Raw genomic sequence first — 15,888 nt, 5'->3', positions numbered from 1 at the left:
TTCAGTGCATCACTGATGCTAGCTTACGTCTGGTAAGACTAAGCTGCGCAACGGGGCAGCTCTAAGTGAGCAGGACTCCCAGCTCAGATGGCACTTTCTCTGAGTGCCAGTGTAACAGGTTCACGTCAGGCCTGTGATTGGAGCACGGCAACAAATGAGAGCAGGTGATGAGTGTGGTCATTCTATAAGCCAGTTCCTTTGGTCAACTCCACGGCCAAAGGCTCCTCCCCATCTCCAGACAAGATGTCACAAATGAGCGCTTTAGTCCCAAAGGGTAGGAGAGAAGATCAGGGAAAATCCGTCACTGGGACCAGAAAAAACAGTTCTAAAGCACATGCTTTATTGATGAGGGCTGGTATCTTCATTTTGGTTTGGGGGAGACTTAGGGAGTACCTTCCAGCTCAGAAACGAACAGGACCAGTAGGCGCTCTCCCTGAGCATCTCTGCTACACTCCACATTCAAGCCAATGCCCACAGTCCTGGCATCACCACCAGGCTGCACTGTCACCCTCCCCAGCTCTTTCCAAGGGCAGGATGCTGGCCGCCCCGAGTTACCTGCAGCTTGACGGACTCCGGTAATCGGGTCTGCAACAAGCCTTTGACGGGGGCCTCCTTGCTGGCCTTTTCCCCAGCCTCTACAGCCTTCTCCTCCACCTGGGTCACCTCCTCCTTCTCTGCTCCGTCCTGTGTGTCCCCACTGTGCTCCCCAAACACAGAGGGGTCGATGAGGAGGAGGATCTGCCGAACATCGTCATCGTCAAACACCCCCATCACCAGCAGGGTTCCAATGAGTTTCAGCACAGGCACAAACTGGAACTCCACGGACCCCCCAACGGGGTCCCGGATGTGAGCCCCACTGCACCGCACTGCTTCCGTCAGCATGCTCAGCGCCTTCGTCTTGAGAAGCTCCAAGGGAATCTCGGGGCTCTGCTTCTGGTGCTCCTCGCTGGTCATGACGAAGCAGGCGGGGGAGAACCTGAACCCTGGCTTGAGGCACGTTCTCGGGCCCACCCCAGGGAGCCCATGCCTCTTGGACTCGTCCGGGTACAGGCGGATTTTCCTGGTGCTGCTGGTGATGGGGATGATGTACTCATTCTTCATCATCAGCTTCCTCTCCTTAGCGCTGGCCAGGTGGATGCTGATGAGCAGGTCATAGAAGCCGGAGCGCAGGAAGCCGGGGAGGTACTTGTTGTCAATGGCGTAGAAGAGCTGGGAGAGGTCCACGTGGCTGCACAGGGCGTAAGCCACCCGGCTGTTTCCCAGGGCGCACAAGGCACTGTAGAGTCTCAGTGTGTGGTAATGGAACCACATGAGGTCCTCCTGCTCGCAGAGCTCCAGGATGTCCACACACCTGAGGAGGAGACAAGCAATCAACCACTCCATGGGGAGAAAACTGTGCCAGAACTCAGTGGAGTGCTTACCCTTGGAATCCCCAGGGATCTCACCCGAGCCAAGGAAGGCAGAGCGGGTAGAAGCCTGAAGGAGTCTCTACAGGTTATCATTCGTCTCCCAGTTCTGGTCTATATCCCAGCTCCTGATAATCCATCATTTCTAACTATGAGGGTCTCAAAAGGCTGTAAGACTTAAAAGACACTAGCTTACCAAATATCAAAGTCCCCATTATTAGGGAAAAACCCAACTCAGAACTGAAAACATTCAGGTACGTGATGGGTGACTCGGTCCTCTTATTTGTAGGCTCAAGGGGATCCTCTGTTTCCTGGTGTAGGAGCCCCTCAGAAGACGTAGCTAAAGCCCTCCCATCAATTTACCATCTGCCTCATCTATGTAATCTCCAGTTTACCATCAGCCATGGGGCTATCCTTTTCCTGAAAACAAACACACACCCGCGCTCTTGTCCAGAGAGGAAACGCCTTCCAACCTGTGATGAGTTGGCGTAGTCAGGTAGCCAGTTCACTTTCTCCATTCTGACTGTAGAGATCTATTTGCTGTGTATTATTCCCTTGTGTGCGGGGGCCCGGGGCTCTGATCTCTGCTTAGATTTTTCCATTTTGTCTTACTCCTCACTGAGAACCTGAGGACACTTTGCAGTTGGCTTACTTGGCTGGTCTCCTGGCCTTTTCTGCTCCTTCCCTACACTAGCCTGCCCTTCTGCTGCCCATGACCCAGTGGAATACCAAAATGTGAGCTATGCAGGTGTCAAGTACCTCCATCCTCTATTGCTTTATTTTTTCAGTCCAAGAGATCAAGGGGTAATAACATCCATCAAAATAGAACTTACTTAATTTTTTCTACGGATAGAAACTGAACCAGATTTTCCCTACAATTTCATTTTTTCTCTCTCAGCAATCCTTTGGGTGGGCATTGATCTCACTGTACTGATGAGAAGACTGAGGCCTGGAGTGCATGAGTAACTCACTCAAGGCCACGCAGCCAGAAAGTGATAACACTGGAATTGAATCTAGGCCATAATCCAGGAGCACCTCTTTTTTTAAATTTTTTTTATTTTTATTTTTTGCGGTACGTGGGCCTCTCACTGTTGTGGCCTCTCCCGTTGTGGAGCACAGGCTCCAGACGCGCAGGCTCAGCGGCCATGGCTCACGGGCCCAGCCGCTCTGCGGCATGTGGGATCTTCCCGGACCAGGGCACGAACCCGCGTCCCCTGCATCGGCAGGCGGACTCTCAACCACTGCGCCACCAGGGAGGCCCCAGGAGCACCTCTTAAAGAGTGGGGACCAGGAGCCTGATCCTTGGTTCTCCAAGCAAGCTAGGCATGCCTCGTTCTTCCCCTTCTTGCCATCAATAACCTGTATTTCTGAGCCACGTTAGGGTTTTTAATTAAACGCATGGTAATGTCCCTGAGTGCAGGTACTCGGACCTACAGTGAAAGCCCCGTGGCAGGCACATCATTGTGAATATCATGCTGTTTCTGAGTGAATACTCAAAGTGGGGAAGGGAAAGAAGAGAAACCGAGGCTTCGGGGCAATCAGCAGTCATCCTGGGCCCTTTGCCAATGAGGATGATCCTCCTTCCCTTCTGGGCTTGCTGGGTACTGCTTCCCTGCCTCCAGGGCCCGGCCCTTCCTCTTTGGGCCCCTCCACTACCTGTTCTCCTCCGGGATGTAGAGCGCCATCATCTGTAGAGGCTCCAGGCACTGCACCACCCAGCCATGGCGGTCGCTCACCCGCTCCATCTCCACCTTCAGGAAGCTGCTGGGCATGCGGCTCCAGAGGACGGGCTGGATGGTTTGGACGTCCAGCCGTGGTGGGCACTGAGGGATGGGGTTTTTCTCTTCACTCTTAAATATGGCTGCCGACAGGGGCATGGCGTTCTGGGGCAAGGCAGAAAGGCATCAGGGAGGAGAATACACGTGCAACACAGAGATGCTCAGTGGCTGGACAATGCACCTGGCCCATGATGACCAAAAGGATGAGCATACATTAAAAAGAGACAAATGCATCCAGGGACCAATGAGGGCTTCACCAGCATCAATGAAGACCTGACATAATGGGTTATGTGAACATTCATTAATTCTTTCGGGACTCAACAGAAGTGGGAGAAGGGGAAAATGGGAACCTATTTACTGTTGCATGAATTTCACATGGAAGTGTAGAAGTCTGGGAGGCATAGGAGAAGCAAGAGGTGACAGATTCCTGGTTTTCTCAGGCCTGAGCTTCTCCCCCTAATGGTCAGCATGCCCCCTCATGTCACAGACATTAGTTGAGGGGACAGATAAATACCTTCAGCTTCCCAAGTTCAAACTGAAACAAAGAGGTGCTTGTAGGCTGCAGGAAGACCGCTGGAAACACTTTGGTATTGGGCTCCACCTGGAAACCAAAACAAATCCAGATGTTTGCCCAGAATTATAAAATCATAGGGGGCTAAGTCATGGGTGTTTCAATCAACACCCACACTCCAACTTGAGCTGAAAGAGGGCAGTTAACAGGCTACTGATTGCCCACTGCTCAGAAATTCCCAGAGACCCGGTGCCTCACCGTAGTTACTGTCACTGCTCCCACCTTCCACACTCCCTTCCTCTCTCCACTCGGGGCTGAACAATCTCACGTCCTGTCATTGCCTCTCTCGGGTAACCAAAGCCAGCAGCTTTCTGCAGTGCTCAGGAGGAAAGTCACAGGTGGGGAGCAACCCACCGGCCACCGAAGGCAGGGCCTGCTCTGGTCACAGAACAAGCTGAGGCGCTGGCTCTTCACAGAGCACGGAGACCCCCCAGGCCCACAGCGAGCACCGCCATCCATCACTCCCGCCCTGGAAGGTGACAAGGGAGGGTGGTGCGGTGGCTTCAGTATTCTTTCTCAAGGCACATGGGCGTCGATCAGGCAAAGCCAGGGGACCTACAGCAGAGCGTCGCAACCTCAGCCCTACTGATAAATGTCTCCAGAGCTGCCAAATGTCCCTGAAGGGAAAAGTGCCCCGACTCGAGAGCCCGCTTTGCAGGCAGGGACCACGCGGTGCTTCCCTGGAATTACATGAAGAGGCTGCACCTGGAGCCTCTCTCCTCTCTCAAAACCGCTCCCTCTCACTTGGTTCCTCTGGACTTCTCTCCACCCCTTCCTCACTCTCCATGATTTTAGTTCTTACGTTAAATGGTGTAGGATTCACCAGCTGCCACTGAGATGAGGCATGTGGGTTTATTTATTTGTGACATCAGGGGCTCCACTTATCCCTTGTTCACTTTGATGTCGGGCTTTTGATCAGACTCGGAGGACCACGGAAGAAGAAATGAAACTTTAATTCCACCAACTAAAGTCCTTTGCCTTTAAGCAAATTCAGACATTAGGACATTCTTGCAACTCTCCCGACCCATCACATTAGGGGCTGCTGGGTATTGGGAACATACCCTAAAAGTGCCCCCCCAATGAGTCACCCCCTTGTACAATCCCCTCTCCTAGAACCTGTGCCTTGTTTCCAGCAAACAGAATATGGCAAAAGTGACTGTCATGCCCTTGATTGGGTTACACTGTAGAAGACTCCATCTCAGTAGATGGGAGAGGAAGATGGTCCAGATAGCCTCGGAGAAGTAAACTGCCTTGTTGTCAGAGGGCCATGTGACAGGAGTTCCAGGGGGTCTCATGGGGCTGAGAGTGGCTGGCCCCTGGCTTCAGCCAGCAAGAAATGGAGCCCTAGCTCTACAAATGTAAGCAAATGAATTCTGCCAACAACCATGTGAGCTCAGAAAAGGACCCCGAGCTCCAGAAAAGAATGCAGCCTGGCTGACACCTTGACTGCAGCCTTGTGTGATGCTGGGCAGAGGAGGCCAGCTAAGCTGTGCCCTGACTCCTGACCCGTGGACACTGTGGGGCAATAAATGAATGCCTTTAAGTCACTGAGTGTGTGGTAATTTGTTATCAGGCAACAGAAAATGAATAGAGCAGTTTTCCTTTCTGCCAGGATATTTGTTACAGGCTTCTTGTAAATAATGAACTTCCTCAATGCATTTAGACATAAGAATTATAAACACACATTTTTATGGCTGGAAGTGACTTAAAAGATTGTCTGGTCCAGTGCTATCATCTGCTCACGATGAAGAGGCCACACTGGTGAGACCCCAGGTGTGCACCCAGCACGTGTCATTTGAGCACACTGTAGTGGGCTTATGTTTCAGATAAAACATTTGCTTTTACCTGATGCTTCAGGTACCCATGGATGATATGAAGGGATGATGCCAGTAAAACCAACAGGTAGGGAGGGGGGCTGCTAGAACTGCCTAGGCTATGTCTGAAATAAGCTTTGGTAAGGACATTCAACAATTATTTAGTGCCTATCATATACCTTCTTTGTGCCAGGATCTGGGTTTATGGGTGAGAGACACATATGGGAAATTCTGATTTGATGCTGTGTGACTTTGGCCACAAGGCAACAGTCATCTCTGGTCTGGCCCCAGATTTCTCAAATACCCAACAGGTAACATCTAGAACAATGTGTGTCCCTCAAGTCATGGCAACTTGAAGCAAGCAGAGGTCTGGCAGCTGAGAAGACTTCACCTGGACCAGTCAGGTGAAGAGAGAGAGAAATGCATTCAGCCAGAGGTTTTCTTTGCTGAGCTAAATTGTACCAGTATAGGGAGCGACAGGTTGAAGAGGGTGGTAGGTCCCTCAGGAATGGTCCCTGCAAACTTCATAAACTACCCAGTCAAATGCCGGGTCCCTCCTCAAACCTCCTTGCAGAGAGGAGGTCCTTGAAAGCATCTAGGATGGGTGCCCTGGGATGGGTTTATTTCTACTGTGCAGAGTACACTCCCACCACGATGAGCAACAGAAACGTCTCTTCAATCACTAAAAGAACAAGAACACACGAGGGTGAGCTCCTGATGGGTGTACATAAGGAGAGAAACTGCAACTGGTGGTGTGGTAAGTGGAATACTAGACGGCCCTCCTGACCCCTGGGGTTAGTCCCCTGATCGTGTATGTCACAGGGCAAAAGGGTTTCTGCAGATGTTAGTAAGGCTATTGACCAGCTGACCTTACGACAGACAGAATATCTTTGTGGGCCTAATCCAATTGCACAAGCCCTTAAAAAAAGCAGGTGTTTTCTCCTGCTGGGGGCAGAAGGGAAAATCAGAGAGAGTCCTGAAGCCCGAGAAGAACCAGATGCGCCTTTGTTGGCTTTGAAGATGGAAGGGGCCACGTGAGAGGGAATGTGGGCACCTCTGGAAGCAGCAAGGGGTTGGCCAGCAAGAAAATGGGGACTTTGGAACCTCAGCCTACAACCACAACTGGATCCTGCTGATAACGTGAATGAGCTTGCAGGGGATTCTACCCAGAGCCTCAGGACAGAGACGGCTCATTCCAGCCGACACCTTGATTTTTGGCCTTGTGAGAACCTGGGCAGAGAACACAGTCAAATCTACAGAACTATGAAATAATAAATGGATGCTGTTTTAAGCTGCTAATTTTGTGGTAACTTGTTAGGCAGCAATTAAAAAGCTAGTGGCTTCCCAGCCGAGGTGGTCAGTTTGATAATAAATACTTAGCAAGCACTCACTAGGTACCAGGTACCGTCTCATGTGTTAGGGGATGCAGCAGTGAACCTGAGAGATGGCCTCTCCCCTCAAGGAGCTTACATTCTGGAAGGGGAGGCTGCATTCTAATGGAATAAGCAGTGAGCCCAGACTTGAAGCTGCCACGAAGTGCCATGGACTTTCTTCCCTTTGTGTTTAAGGTGCCTTTTATCACTGGCTGCTATGTTTTGTCTTTGCAATGACAGACATTCTATCTCTAATCACGTGTGAAGTTCAGGGCATAGGAACTAGCCTGAATTGAAAGGTAACCCCTCTCGTAAATCTGAATCTCACGGCTGGCCCTGCTCTCAGGGCAGTGTGGCTGGAGTGGCGGTAACTGAGAAGTATCTCTTGTACATACATTTTATTTCTCATTTCTCCCATGATTATATTAAATGAGACAGAAAAAGCTTTTCAAATTGCGTAGCAGTATTTAATAGGGAGGTCTAGAAACACTGTTTGAGAGAATCTTCCTCTCATTATTTTGGTTACTGGTCCTTTCTGAATGCAAAGCCAGAATATAAATATTGCTGCCCTGCTCCTCCTGAGATAATTGAAAAATGAAAATGGCTACAGCTGCAGAATAACAATTATCCCACTGCTGGGAGCCCAGACGCATGGCTGGACACGTTACTGTCTCACGGGAATGAGAAGGGGGCTGGGTGGGTATGAGCCTCCCGAGGGTCCGTGCTCAGAGTCGTGACCTCCTCCCCATTCCCACCTCAGGGTGGGGGTGGGTTTGGACCCCTGAGCAGGGTCATCAGGAGTTATACGCATGGAGTCACGCCAGGCATCCTGGGGTGCAGGTGTCAACATGCAGCTCAGACAGCTGACCAGCCCAGTGTCATCCAGGAACTACTGTGTGAAAGATGGGATACAAATGTGTCCTGCTCTTTGTTGTAACATCTTCTCACCGTCATGGGCTCTTTCCTGAAGCAGGCAAGTCACTGCTGCTGCAAATGCCATGGGCTATTTATTTATTTATTTATTTAGGGACCTTAAAAGTGATTCGATGCTTTGGAGCCCTCTGTAGCTCAGGGAGGACCCTTCAGTCGAACTCATTTCAAAAGTTAATGGGAAAAAGCTAATGGATTCTGAAGGACGGCAGTAATGTATACAAGCCTCCTCTCGGTACTGGTGGGGAGGGCAAAGTGGAATCATGAGAAAGTACCGGAAGAATACCTTACTTTCTGCTTCAAAGCCTGATTGTGCAGAAGCCTCTTTCTGGGAGCAGCTGGTGGGGTCCCAGTTGCTGGGTAGTAGTGATGGTTCCACTTCTTCCCAGGAGGAAGAGGAGGTGTGCAGGGGGCTACGCACTGCAGGAAGTCCTGGAGAGGACCGCCACACCAGCAGGCCGTCCCTGGCCCCCAGGAAGGGCTCTGCCCATCTGATTTTGGTCACCTAACCTTTCAGACACTTGCTGCCAAGGGGCTTTTCAGCCCAGAGGCTGTAACCTGGGGCTGATCCTGGAATCTGGGGTTTTAGCCATGTACACAGGAGCCGGATGCTTTTAATCCGCTGTAGCTGGGTAAGCTTCCCTGGACACTGCCTGCCACTGTCCTGGTCAGAACTCTTCAGGAGTTCCACATTTCTTCCTAATACCTCCCTACTTTTCCAAACTTGTTACTATGAACCATAACCCATTCTATTCTGTCCATCGTTCCTCAAACATACACTATGCCCCCGTCTCCATTACGCTTCTTGTGCCATTCTTTCAATCCAGTACACTCCTCTCTCTCCACCTGGAAGAATTCTTTGTTTCAAAATCAAGATTTCTCTGTAATAAACCTTTTCTTGATCACTCTCAATGGAAGCAGGCTCTTCCTTCTCTAAACTCGGATAACACTCTATCCACACGTACATGAGGCTCTCCACTCTACCCTTGGAGTGTCAGGAAGGTTTAATACAGAAATTTGACTTCCTAACTTAGCCTGTCTCTTAGTATGCTCTGTAGAACTCTGGGCTTATAGAATATTACTAATTGTTTTAAAAAAAAGCTCTTCTTGGTTAAATAATATGAGAAATGCTTGGCTAGGTTTCTTTCTGAAGCATTTCTTAAAGTTTTCCTGTACTAACACTCACTGCGAAACTTCCAAAGGAGGATGTAATTTGTGGCATTTCCCAAGCTTACTTGGCCATCAAAGATGAAGCTTAAAGGAGATTAGGCTTCTTGTGGTTAATGATGGGTAAACCTACGTGGGTATAATTAATGGCTTCCCCATGTAGTTCTCTCGGAGTTCATAGTCAATGCAAGAGGAAAATAAATTATTTATGTAAATGCATTTTAAACCACCCTGTAAAGAAGCCATAGTGAATGAAAATAACCTTTTATTGCAAAGGGAGTACTCCCTGGCAAATCAATCCCTTTTTATAGGTCTCTATTTTGAGCATAGAAGTTTCTTAAAGTGAGGAGTATCTCTGTCGACCTTTTAAACTTTGCCTCTTATATAGTGTAGGTAACATGAAAGTTGCACAAGAAATATTGATGGAACCAACAAATAACCTTTTAGAGCCCATCACCAAGGAAAAGCCTTCTTATCTTCTAGAAGGATGACCAGCATTTCTGATTAACCAATAAATGAGATCTTTCCCTCTCTGAACAAAAGGAAGTCACTTTACTCGTTTGTCTCCCTAGATGGCACTGGACCACGTGGGTACATCAACTCCATGTGCTGTGGTGGGGATGCCACCTATGGAGAAGACTGAGGAGCTGTGCCCTGAGCACCAGGCCGGGGATGCTGCTGTCACGGCCCCAGGAGCCGCCCCTACCTGGTAGCAGGTGCCGAGTTCCCTCCCGTTGGCCGAGAAGGACAACATGCCCATTGCCAGATCCACGAGGCAGCCGATCTCTAGGTCCACATTGCTGCGACTTGCTCTTTGGGACGTGGCCACGATGTCCCCACCCCAGACCATGTAGCAGTTGCTGCGCTTCACACTAGGAGCCAGAGAGAGGAAAAGGCACAGAGTCTGGACTGGGGCAGTTTGGAATCAAGACTCAGGATTGAAATGCCCCCAAAGCTTCCAATGAAGCTTTCCAATCAGCCCCAAATAATTTCTTTTTTCTTAAAGGAATTCACTCAGTTTAGGAATGTGGCGCTCTATCTGCTTCAAAGAGCAGAGTGTTCAGGCAACTTGTTTCCTGGCTCATCATCCATTCATGTTTCGGAAACAGATAATGGGGACGGTAGTATTGCCACCTTAGAAGTGGGAGATAAAGGTGCAGAGGGGATGACTACCACAGGTGGATTTAGAGAGGAATTTGGTATAAGAGGCAGGAACAAAAACTCTGTGTCCTGAGTTCCATTTCAGTGCCAGGGCAAAAGGCCATTTGACACTTGAGAACTCAGGCCCACATTCCTTAGGATGGCAGGCCTGGGCCCCAGGAAGATTTGCAAAGTAGATAAAGTTAGTCTCTGATGGCCTCCCACCTCCTGATCTGTACTACCCCACCCCACCCCACCCCAACCCCAGCTCCCTGAAGCCCTGCCCCCTGCACTCTTCACCACCTACCAACCTGGGTCCCTTTCTCAGCTAGCTGGCTACCACCCCCCCCAGAAAGAAAACTCCACCATAGGCATTGAGCTTTAAAAGCCAACTATAATAACCAAAAAGCCTTTGAACTCCAAAGCCTGGTTTTTAATGGTAAGATTTCAAACCCTGGGTGGGCTTTGGAGAAGTGGTATGTGGATCCCCAGAGCCCCTCACGATGGCTGCAGGCAGGAGGCAGCTGGTATGTCTTCTCCTAAGCCCAGTCCTGGTGTGGCTCATCTGAGGGACCCAGTTGCTTAAAGTAACACCAAGTGATTTGTCTCAGGCTAAAGGAGAGAGTGACTCTATACGGGATGCTAGAGCAGCCCCTTTAATTCCTAAAGTCAATCTGATCTGGCCTTGGAAAGCCAAGAGTTTGATTAGAATTCTCCCAAGCTTTTTCCGGTTCTAGAAGTCCATCACTTTCCCAGACAACTGGAAATCCCATCCGTAAGCATTCCTTCACCTCCTCCCCTCGACTCTCCTCTGCCGCACCAGTCAGGCTGGTTTCTCAGAGTGAATGCCCTCAGGCAGGGCCAGTGCAAACTGCTCATTCCAAAGAGTTATAGCCATTGCTAGATTTCCACTAAGGTTAAACTGTGGCGATGTCATTACCTCTTTTCAGTGATTAAAGTACGAAGTACACTAATGACTACAGAATTCAATTAATAAGGTACAGAAGCCGCAGGAGTGCGAAGTGCCACACTTTGGTCATATATCAAAGGGTCCATGTTTGAAATGCCTGGAAACATCCGAAAATCGATCCTGTGTTTACTTATTACACAAGACAAAGAACCAAGAGTTACTGAGCACCTATTATCTACTGGGTCTTACGCTAGGTGCCGATGTGTCAGTTAATTTTCACAATGAATGTGGTCACTGAGGCTCAGATAAATAAAATAATCATTCTGGCACGGCAGAGCGAGCAAACTGCAGCAACAGACCCAACTGGGATGAGACTGTGCTTTTTGTTCTTTTGGCTGAAGGGCAAAGTCTGGAGTGGTCAACTGCTTTCACATACTTACTTTTTTTTTTTTTTTTTTTGTGGTACACGGGCCTCTCACTGTCATGGCCTCTCCCGTTGCGGAGCCCAGACGCGCAGGCTCAGGAGCCATGGCTCACGGGCCCGGCCACTCCATGGCATGTGGGATCTTCCTGGACCGGGGCACGAACCCGTGTCCCCTGCATCGGCAGGCGGGCTCTCAACCACTGCCCCACTAGGGAAGCCCCCACATACTTTCCTTTTAACCAAACCAGGTGTTGCATCTGGTTATAGCATCTACTCTGCGTCTCATAACATGATGAACGTTCAGTAATGGTAATCAGAGTGCTGTTTACTGAGTACTTGAGTTGAGGCACTGTTGTAGGCTCTTATCTATGTATCACCTCACTTAATCCTCACAACACTGTGAGATTAGAACTCTTATTCTCATTTTATAAATAAGGAAATGTAGACCCAGGGAGGTTAAGTAACAGGTCCAAAGTCACACCTCTAGTAAGTACTGGAACCCAGTCTAAAACGCAGGCAGTTTGCTTCCAAAGTCTGTACTCTTAACCACCCACCAACAATGGTCCCCCAGAAAACAGCAATTGCGCCTGACCTCTGGCCATTGGCCTTGGATGAGCCGGTAGCATCTGAAGAGCAAAACATTCCTGACTTTGTAGGGATAAAGCTGTCATGAGAAACAACTTATTACATTTCTATACAAGCATGCCATATGGGCAAGGACTCATAAATCTCACTTAGGTGGAAATAAGGCATGGTCTGCTGGTTCATTTCTGGGGCATCACTGGCTAAAGATCCTTCCTTGGTGGTAGTACCAATGGACCAGTGGGAGGGTATGGGTGTGCCTAAAACATTTTCCTTGAAGATCCCTAATATCTATTCAGTGGTTATTATTTATAAATTTTCCATGTCTCTTTTATGTTCTTTATGCTTTCAGCCATTACAGACTTTTGGGATGAGAAGTTCTGAGTTATCACTTGCTGTGTGATGTGGTACATCTTCTTATTTTCTGCAACTGACTTCCCTCAAGCACCCAGGGATTTCTCTCTGTCTTGTTCTGATGTTGTAGAAATTGGGGCTTGCCTAGAAATCACAGAGTCTGAGAGGGCACCCAGGCTTCCCAACTGTCCATCTGTATCTCCCATCCCTGGGTCATGTTTTATACATGTGATGAAATTGCCCTTTATTTTGGCTAATAACACTTCTCCCACCATAGTCCCCCACCACCCCCCGCCATTTACTTAAGGATTTTAAGCCTGTGCTTCATTTTCCCTTTATAATAGAGGCTGATGTTTCCTTCTTTGGGGTGTGAGGGGAAGGGAAAAAGACTGCTAGGGGAGGGCCAACCCTGCCCCTCAGGAGTCCTCTTACCTTTCGTGGACCCGGCCTCTTTCGTCCCCCAGAGTAACAGTCACGGTACAGTTTTTGTTCAAGTCAAACTTTTCACTGTACAAATGATAGTCAGGAGTCACCCATCCGACCCAGACGCAGGAGGGGTCCTGTCCAGCAAAGATGCGAATTGCGTAGTAGCACTGCTGGGGAGAGACCACAGCGGGGCGTGAGTGACCCCCCCGCCCCTGTTGCGGGGAGCTGGGGGCAGGCTCAAGAGGCAGAAATTATGCAACAGCCCCCTTGACTCCCTTGACTCCCTTAAAAAGCACACACTGTTCTGGGGGTGTACTGCCCTACACTCTGGACTGGGTTAAGAGTTGATGAGAGAATCTGGCTTCCTTATTTTTTCCTTTTCTGTTGTGCTTTAGCCTAAAAAATCAGGCGTCTAATATACCACCCTCTGCGCAGAAGATGCTGCTGCCGAGATCAGGGGCAGCCACTCAGAATGGTCAGCACAGAACCCTAACCCTCTTCTGGGTACCAGGGCTGCTAGGGAGAGCCAGGCACATCTTTGCCTTCAGAGAGAAGAGCCATGAAATTGCCCTGGGGGCCGGGCGTTAGAGAACTCAGGCTACACTTTCTAATTCTGCAGGAAGTCTACGTTTTTTTGTCTTCAAAAAGATGCTACAAAAGAAAAAGCCCACAATGGGGCCAAATGTGCTTTGTGTGGTCATCAGACTCAGTGACAGGCAGGGCTGAAAATTAAAGTCATTCTTGGTGGGCACTGTAACAACTTGTGAATTGTATCACTGTTATCATAACAACTAAAGCATTGAGATAAGTGACTGCTTCATCATTTTCTTTATGAAACTGAGCACATTTATTCTTTTTTTCTATTTTGCTTCTATTTTATTTTATTTTTAAAAAATTTTTATTGGAGTACAGTTGCTTTACAATATTGTGTTAGTTTCTACCGTACAGCAAAGTGAATCAGCCACACATATACATATATCCCCTCTTTTTTGGATTTCCTTCCCATTTAGGTCACCACAGAGCACTGAGTTCCCTGAGTTCCCTGAGCTATACAGTAGGTTCTCATAAGTTATCTATTTTATACATAGTATCAGTAGTGCAAATGAAGTCCTTTTATGTGTAGTCTGTCCTATTTTTTTTTTTTTTTTTTTTTTTTGCGGTACGCGGGCCTCTCACTGCTGTGGCCTCTCCCGTTGTGGAGCACAGGCTCCAGACGCACAGGCTCAGTGGCCTTGGCTCACGGGCCCAGCCGCTCCACGGCATGTGGGATCTTCCCGGACCGGGGCACGAACCTGTGTCCCCTGCACTGACAGGCGGACTCTCAACCACTGTGCCACCAGGGAAGCCCTGTCCTACTTTTTGATTGGAAAAGGGTCAGCCAGACACACCTGTGCTGGCATCTTGGCACTGGCAGCTATTAATCATGTGACCTTGGACAAGTCATTTGTCCTCTCTGTGCCTTAGAGCGCATGAATTATTGTTCATCTCCTGGGGTTGCAGTGGAACTTAAGAAGGAAGGTGATACAATGCGCTCCTTGAAGTGTCCTGCACATAGTAAGTGTGTGACATGCCGCTGCAAGAATCATACTCTTGATAGTTAACCTACGAACTTGGGGTTGTAGGATAACTTTATAGAAGGGGTGACATGCATTTCTTCCAAAGGAATTGTGTGTGTGTGTGTGTGTGTGTGTGTGTGTGTGTGTTTTGGTCAGGTGCTAAAGAAGGATGAGAGAAAGAAAGAAATTAAGAAGCACTGCTTTCTGACCACCCTCTAGCTTGAAGAAAAAGAACCCAAAGCATCCTCCATCTTCTGGGCTGGCTCCCTGCTCCTTTTTCTCATTTGACTGCTTTCAACATTATTCCTGGCACTGCTCAGAGAGATGGGAGAACTGATTCATAGAAGTTTACATAAAAGAGCAAACAAAAGGATTACATTAAGAGTCCCCCCTTTCTCCCCCAACTGATGTTCATTTCAATCAGAAAGGCAGTGCTGGGTCCCTGGGGGCAAATAGGCACCAGTTACACAATGATGCCCAATTAGATGCTCCAGGTAGAGTTCTGTTTTGCACTGAATAACTGTTTCTCTTTCCCCCACTTGAGAAATGCCATAGATATGTTCTGGAAGCATCAAGGAGGCTATTAAAAGACAGAGTAATTGGCAATTAAAGAGGATCTCCAGACAGATCTTTGCTGTAGGGGGCATATTACCAGGCACAACAAAGAATCAAATAATTAAAACCATAATTGAGCACATTTACTTACTGTTGTTGTATGAGAGAGTATTTCTTGCATCTGTTTCCTGGGGGGGGGGGAAGAAATCCATGTGTTAGTTCTTCAGGTCTATAGAGAAGCCCACAAGTCTGACAGGCAACTGATCTACCTTTAATGATGAAGGCAAGTTTAAGAAGCTGGCTCTTTCTTATACATGAGTGATCCTGACTGGTCTTGGGACTTGTTCATTTGCAACCTGATACCACCAGGCAGGGCTGTGACTTCCAACTCTTGTCTCTCAGCCCAGATGTAAGTTAGAGCTAGGGGGAGGTTGGGAGACGCTAATAATGTAGGCAGGCATACCTTGGAATACATTATCCTGTTCTCTTAAGCAGCTTTGCTTGTTTAAAGCTTGGTAGATCGTAAAACTCTAGAGGAAACCCGGACCAGATATACATCAACAATAAAAAGTAGACATTAAAGGGAAGAAAGATAGCAAGGAATATATTCCTTATCAGGAAGGAGGAAGTCACATCACTCACGAGTCACACAGCTGCTGAGTTGGACACTGGCCATAGTTATGCAAAGAAGGCAGTATTTGCCTACAGAAGCTTCTAATTTCACACAAAGGCAACAACAATTGCACCCTCTAGTGCACTTACATTCATTTTACTCCCAAAACATACGAATTATAGGTTGCAAGGAGGCTAGGGACTCAGACAGCTTGGGAAGAACAGAAACTTGTTCCCTGGATGTGACCCAGTTAAGCTTGACTGGTCCCCTAAGTATACACCGCACACAC

The 15,888-nt window shown here is 48.5% G+C and overlaps 1 protein-coding gene across 3 annotated transcripts in view; it reads right to left on the bottom strand.

Annotated features, from left to right (window-relative positions):
• Window positions 1–15,888, bottom strand: part of RYR3 (ryanodine receptor 3) — a gene marked incomplete at its 5' end in the record, with an annotated part of 572,808 nt that overhangs the window by 182,228 nt on the left and 374,692 nt on the right. For all 3 annotated transcript variants that reach the window (XM_081227519.1, XM_081227518.1, XM_081227520.1), the window contains 6 exons: window positions 556–1,351; window positions 3,063–3,289; window positions 3,699–3,785; window positions 9,746–9,911; window positions 12,882–13,045; window positions 15,138–15,174. In XM_081227519.1, coding sequence (XP_081083645.1) covers window positions 556–1,351; window positions 3,063–3,289; window positions 3,699–3,785; window positions 9,746–9,911; window positions 12,882–13,045; window positions 15,138–15,174 — 1,477 coding nt within the window. The remainder of the gene's footprint in view (window positions 1–555; window positions 1,352–3,062; window positions 3,290–3,698; window positions 3,786–9,745; window positions 9,912–12,881; window positions 13,046–15,137; window positions 15,175–15,888) is intronic.

Source organism: Mesoplodon bidens (genome assembly GCF_964165515.1).
Source record: "Mesoplodon bidens genome assembly, chromosome: 3".
Classification (NCBI taxonomy): Eukaryota; Metazoa; Chordata; class Mammalia; order Artiodactyla; family Ziphiidae; genus Mesoplodon; species Mesoplodon bidens.
This window is presented reverse-complemented; position numbering and strand designations above follow the sequence as displayed.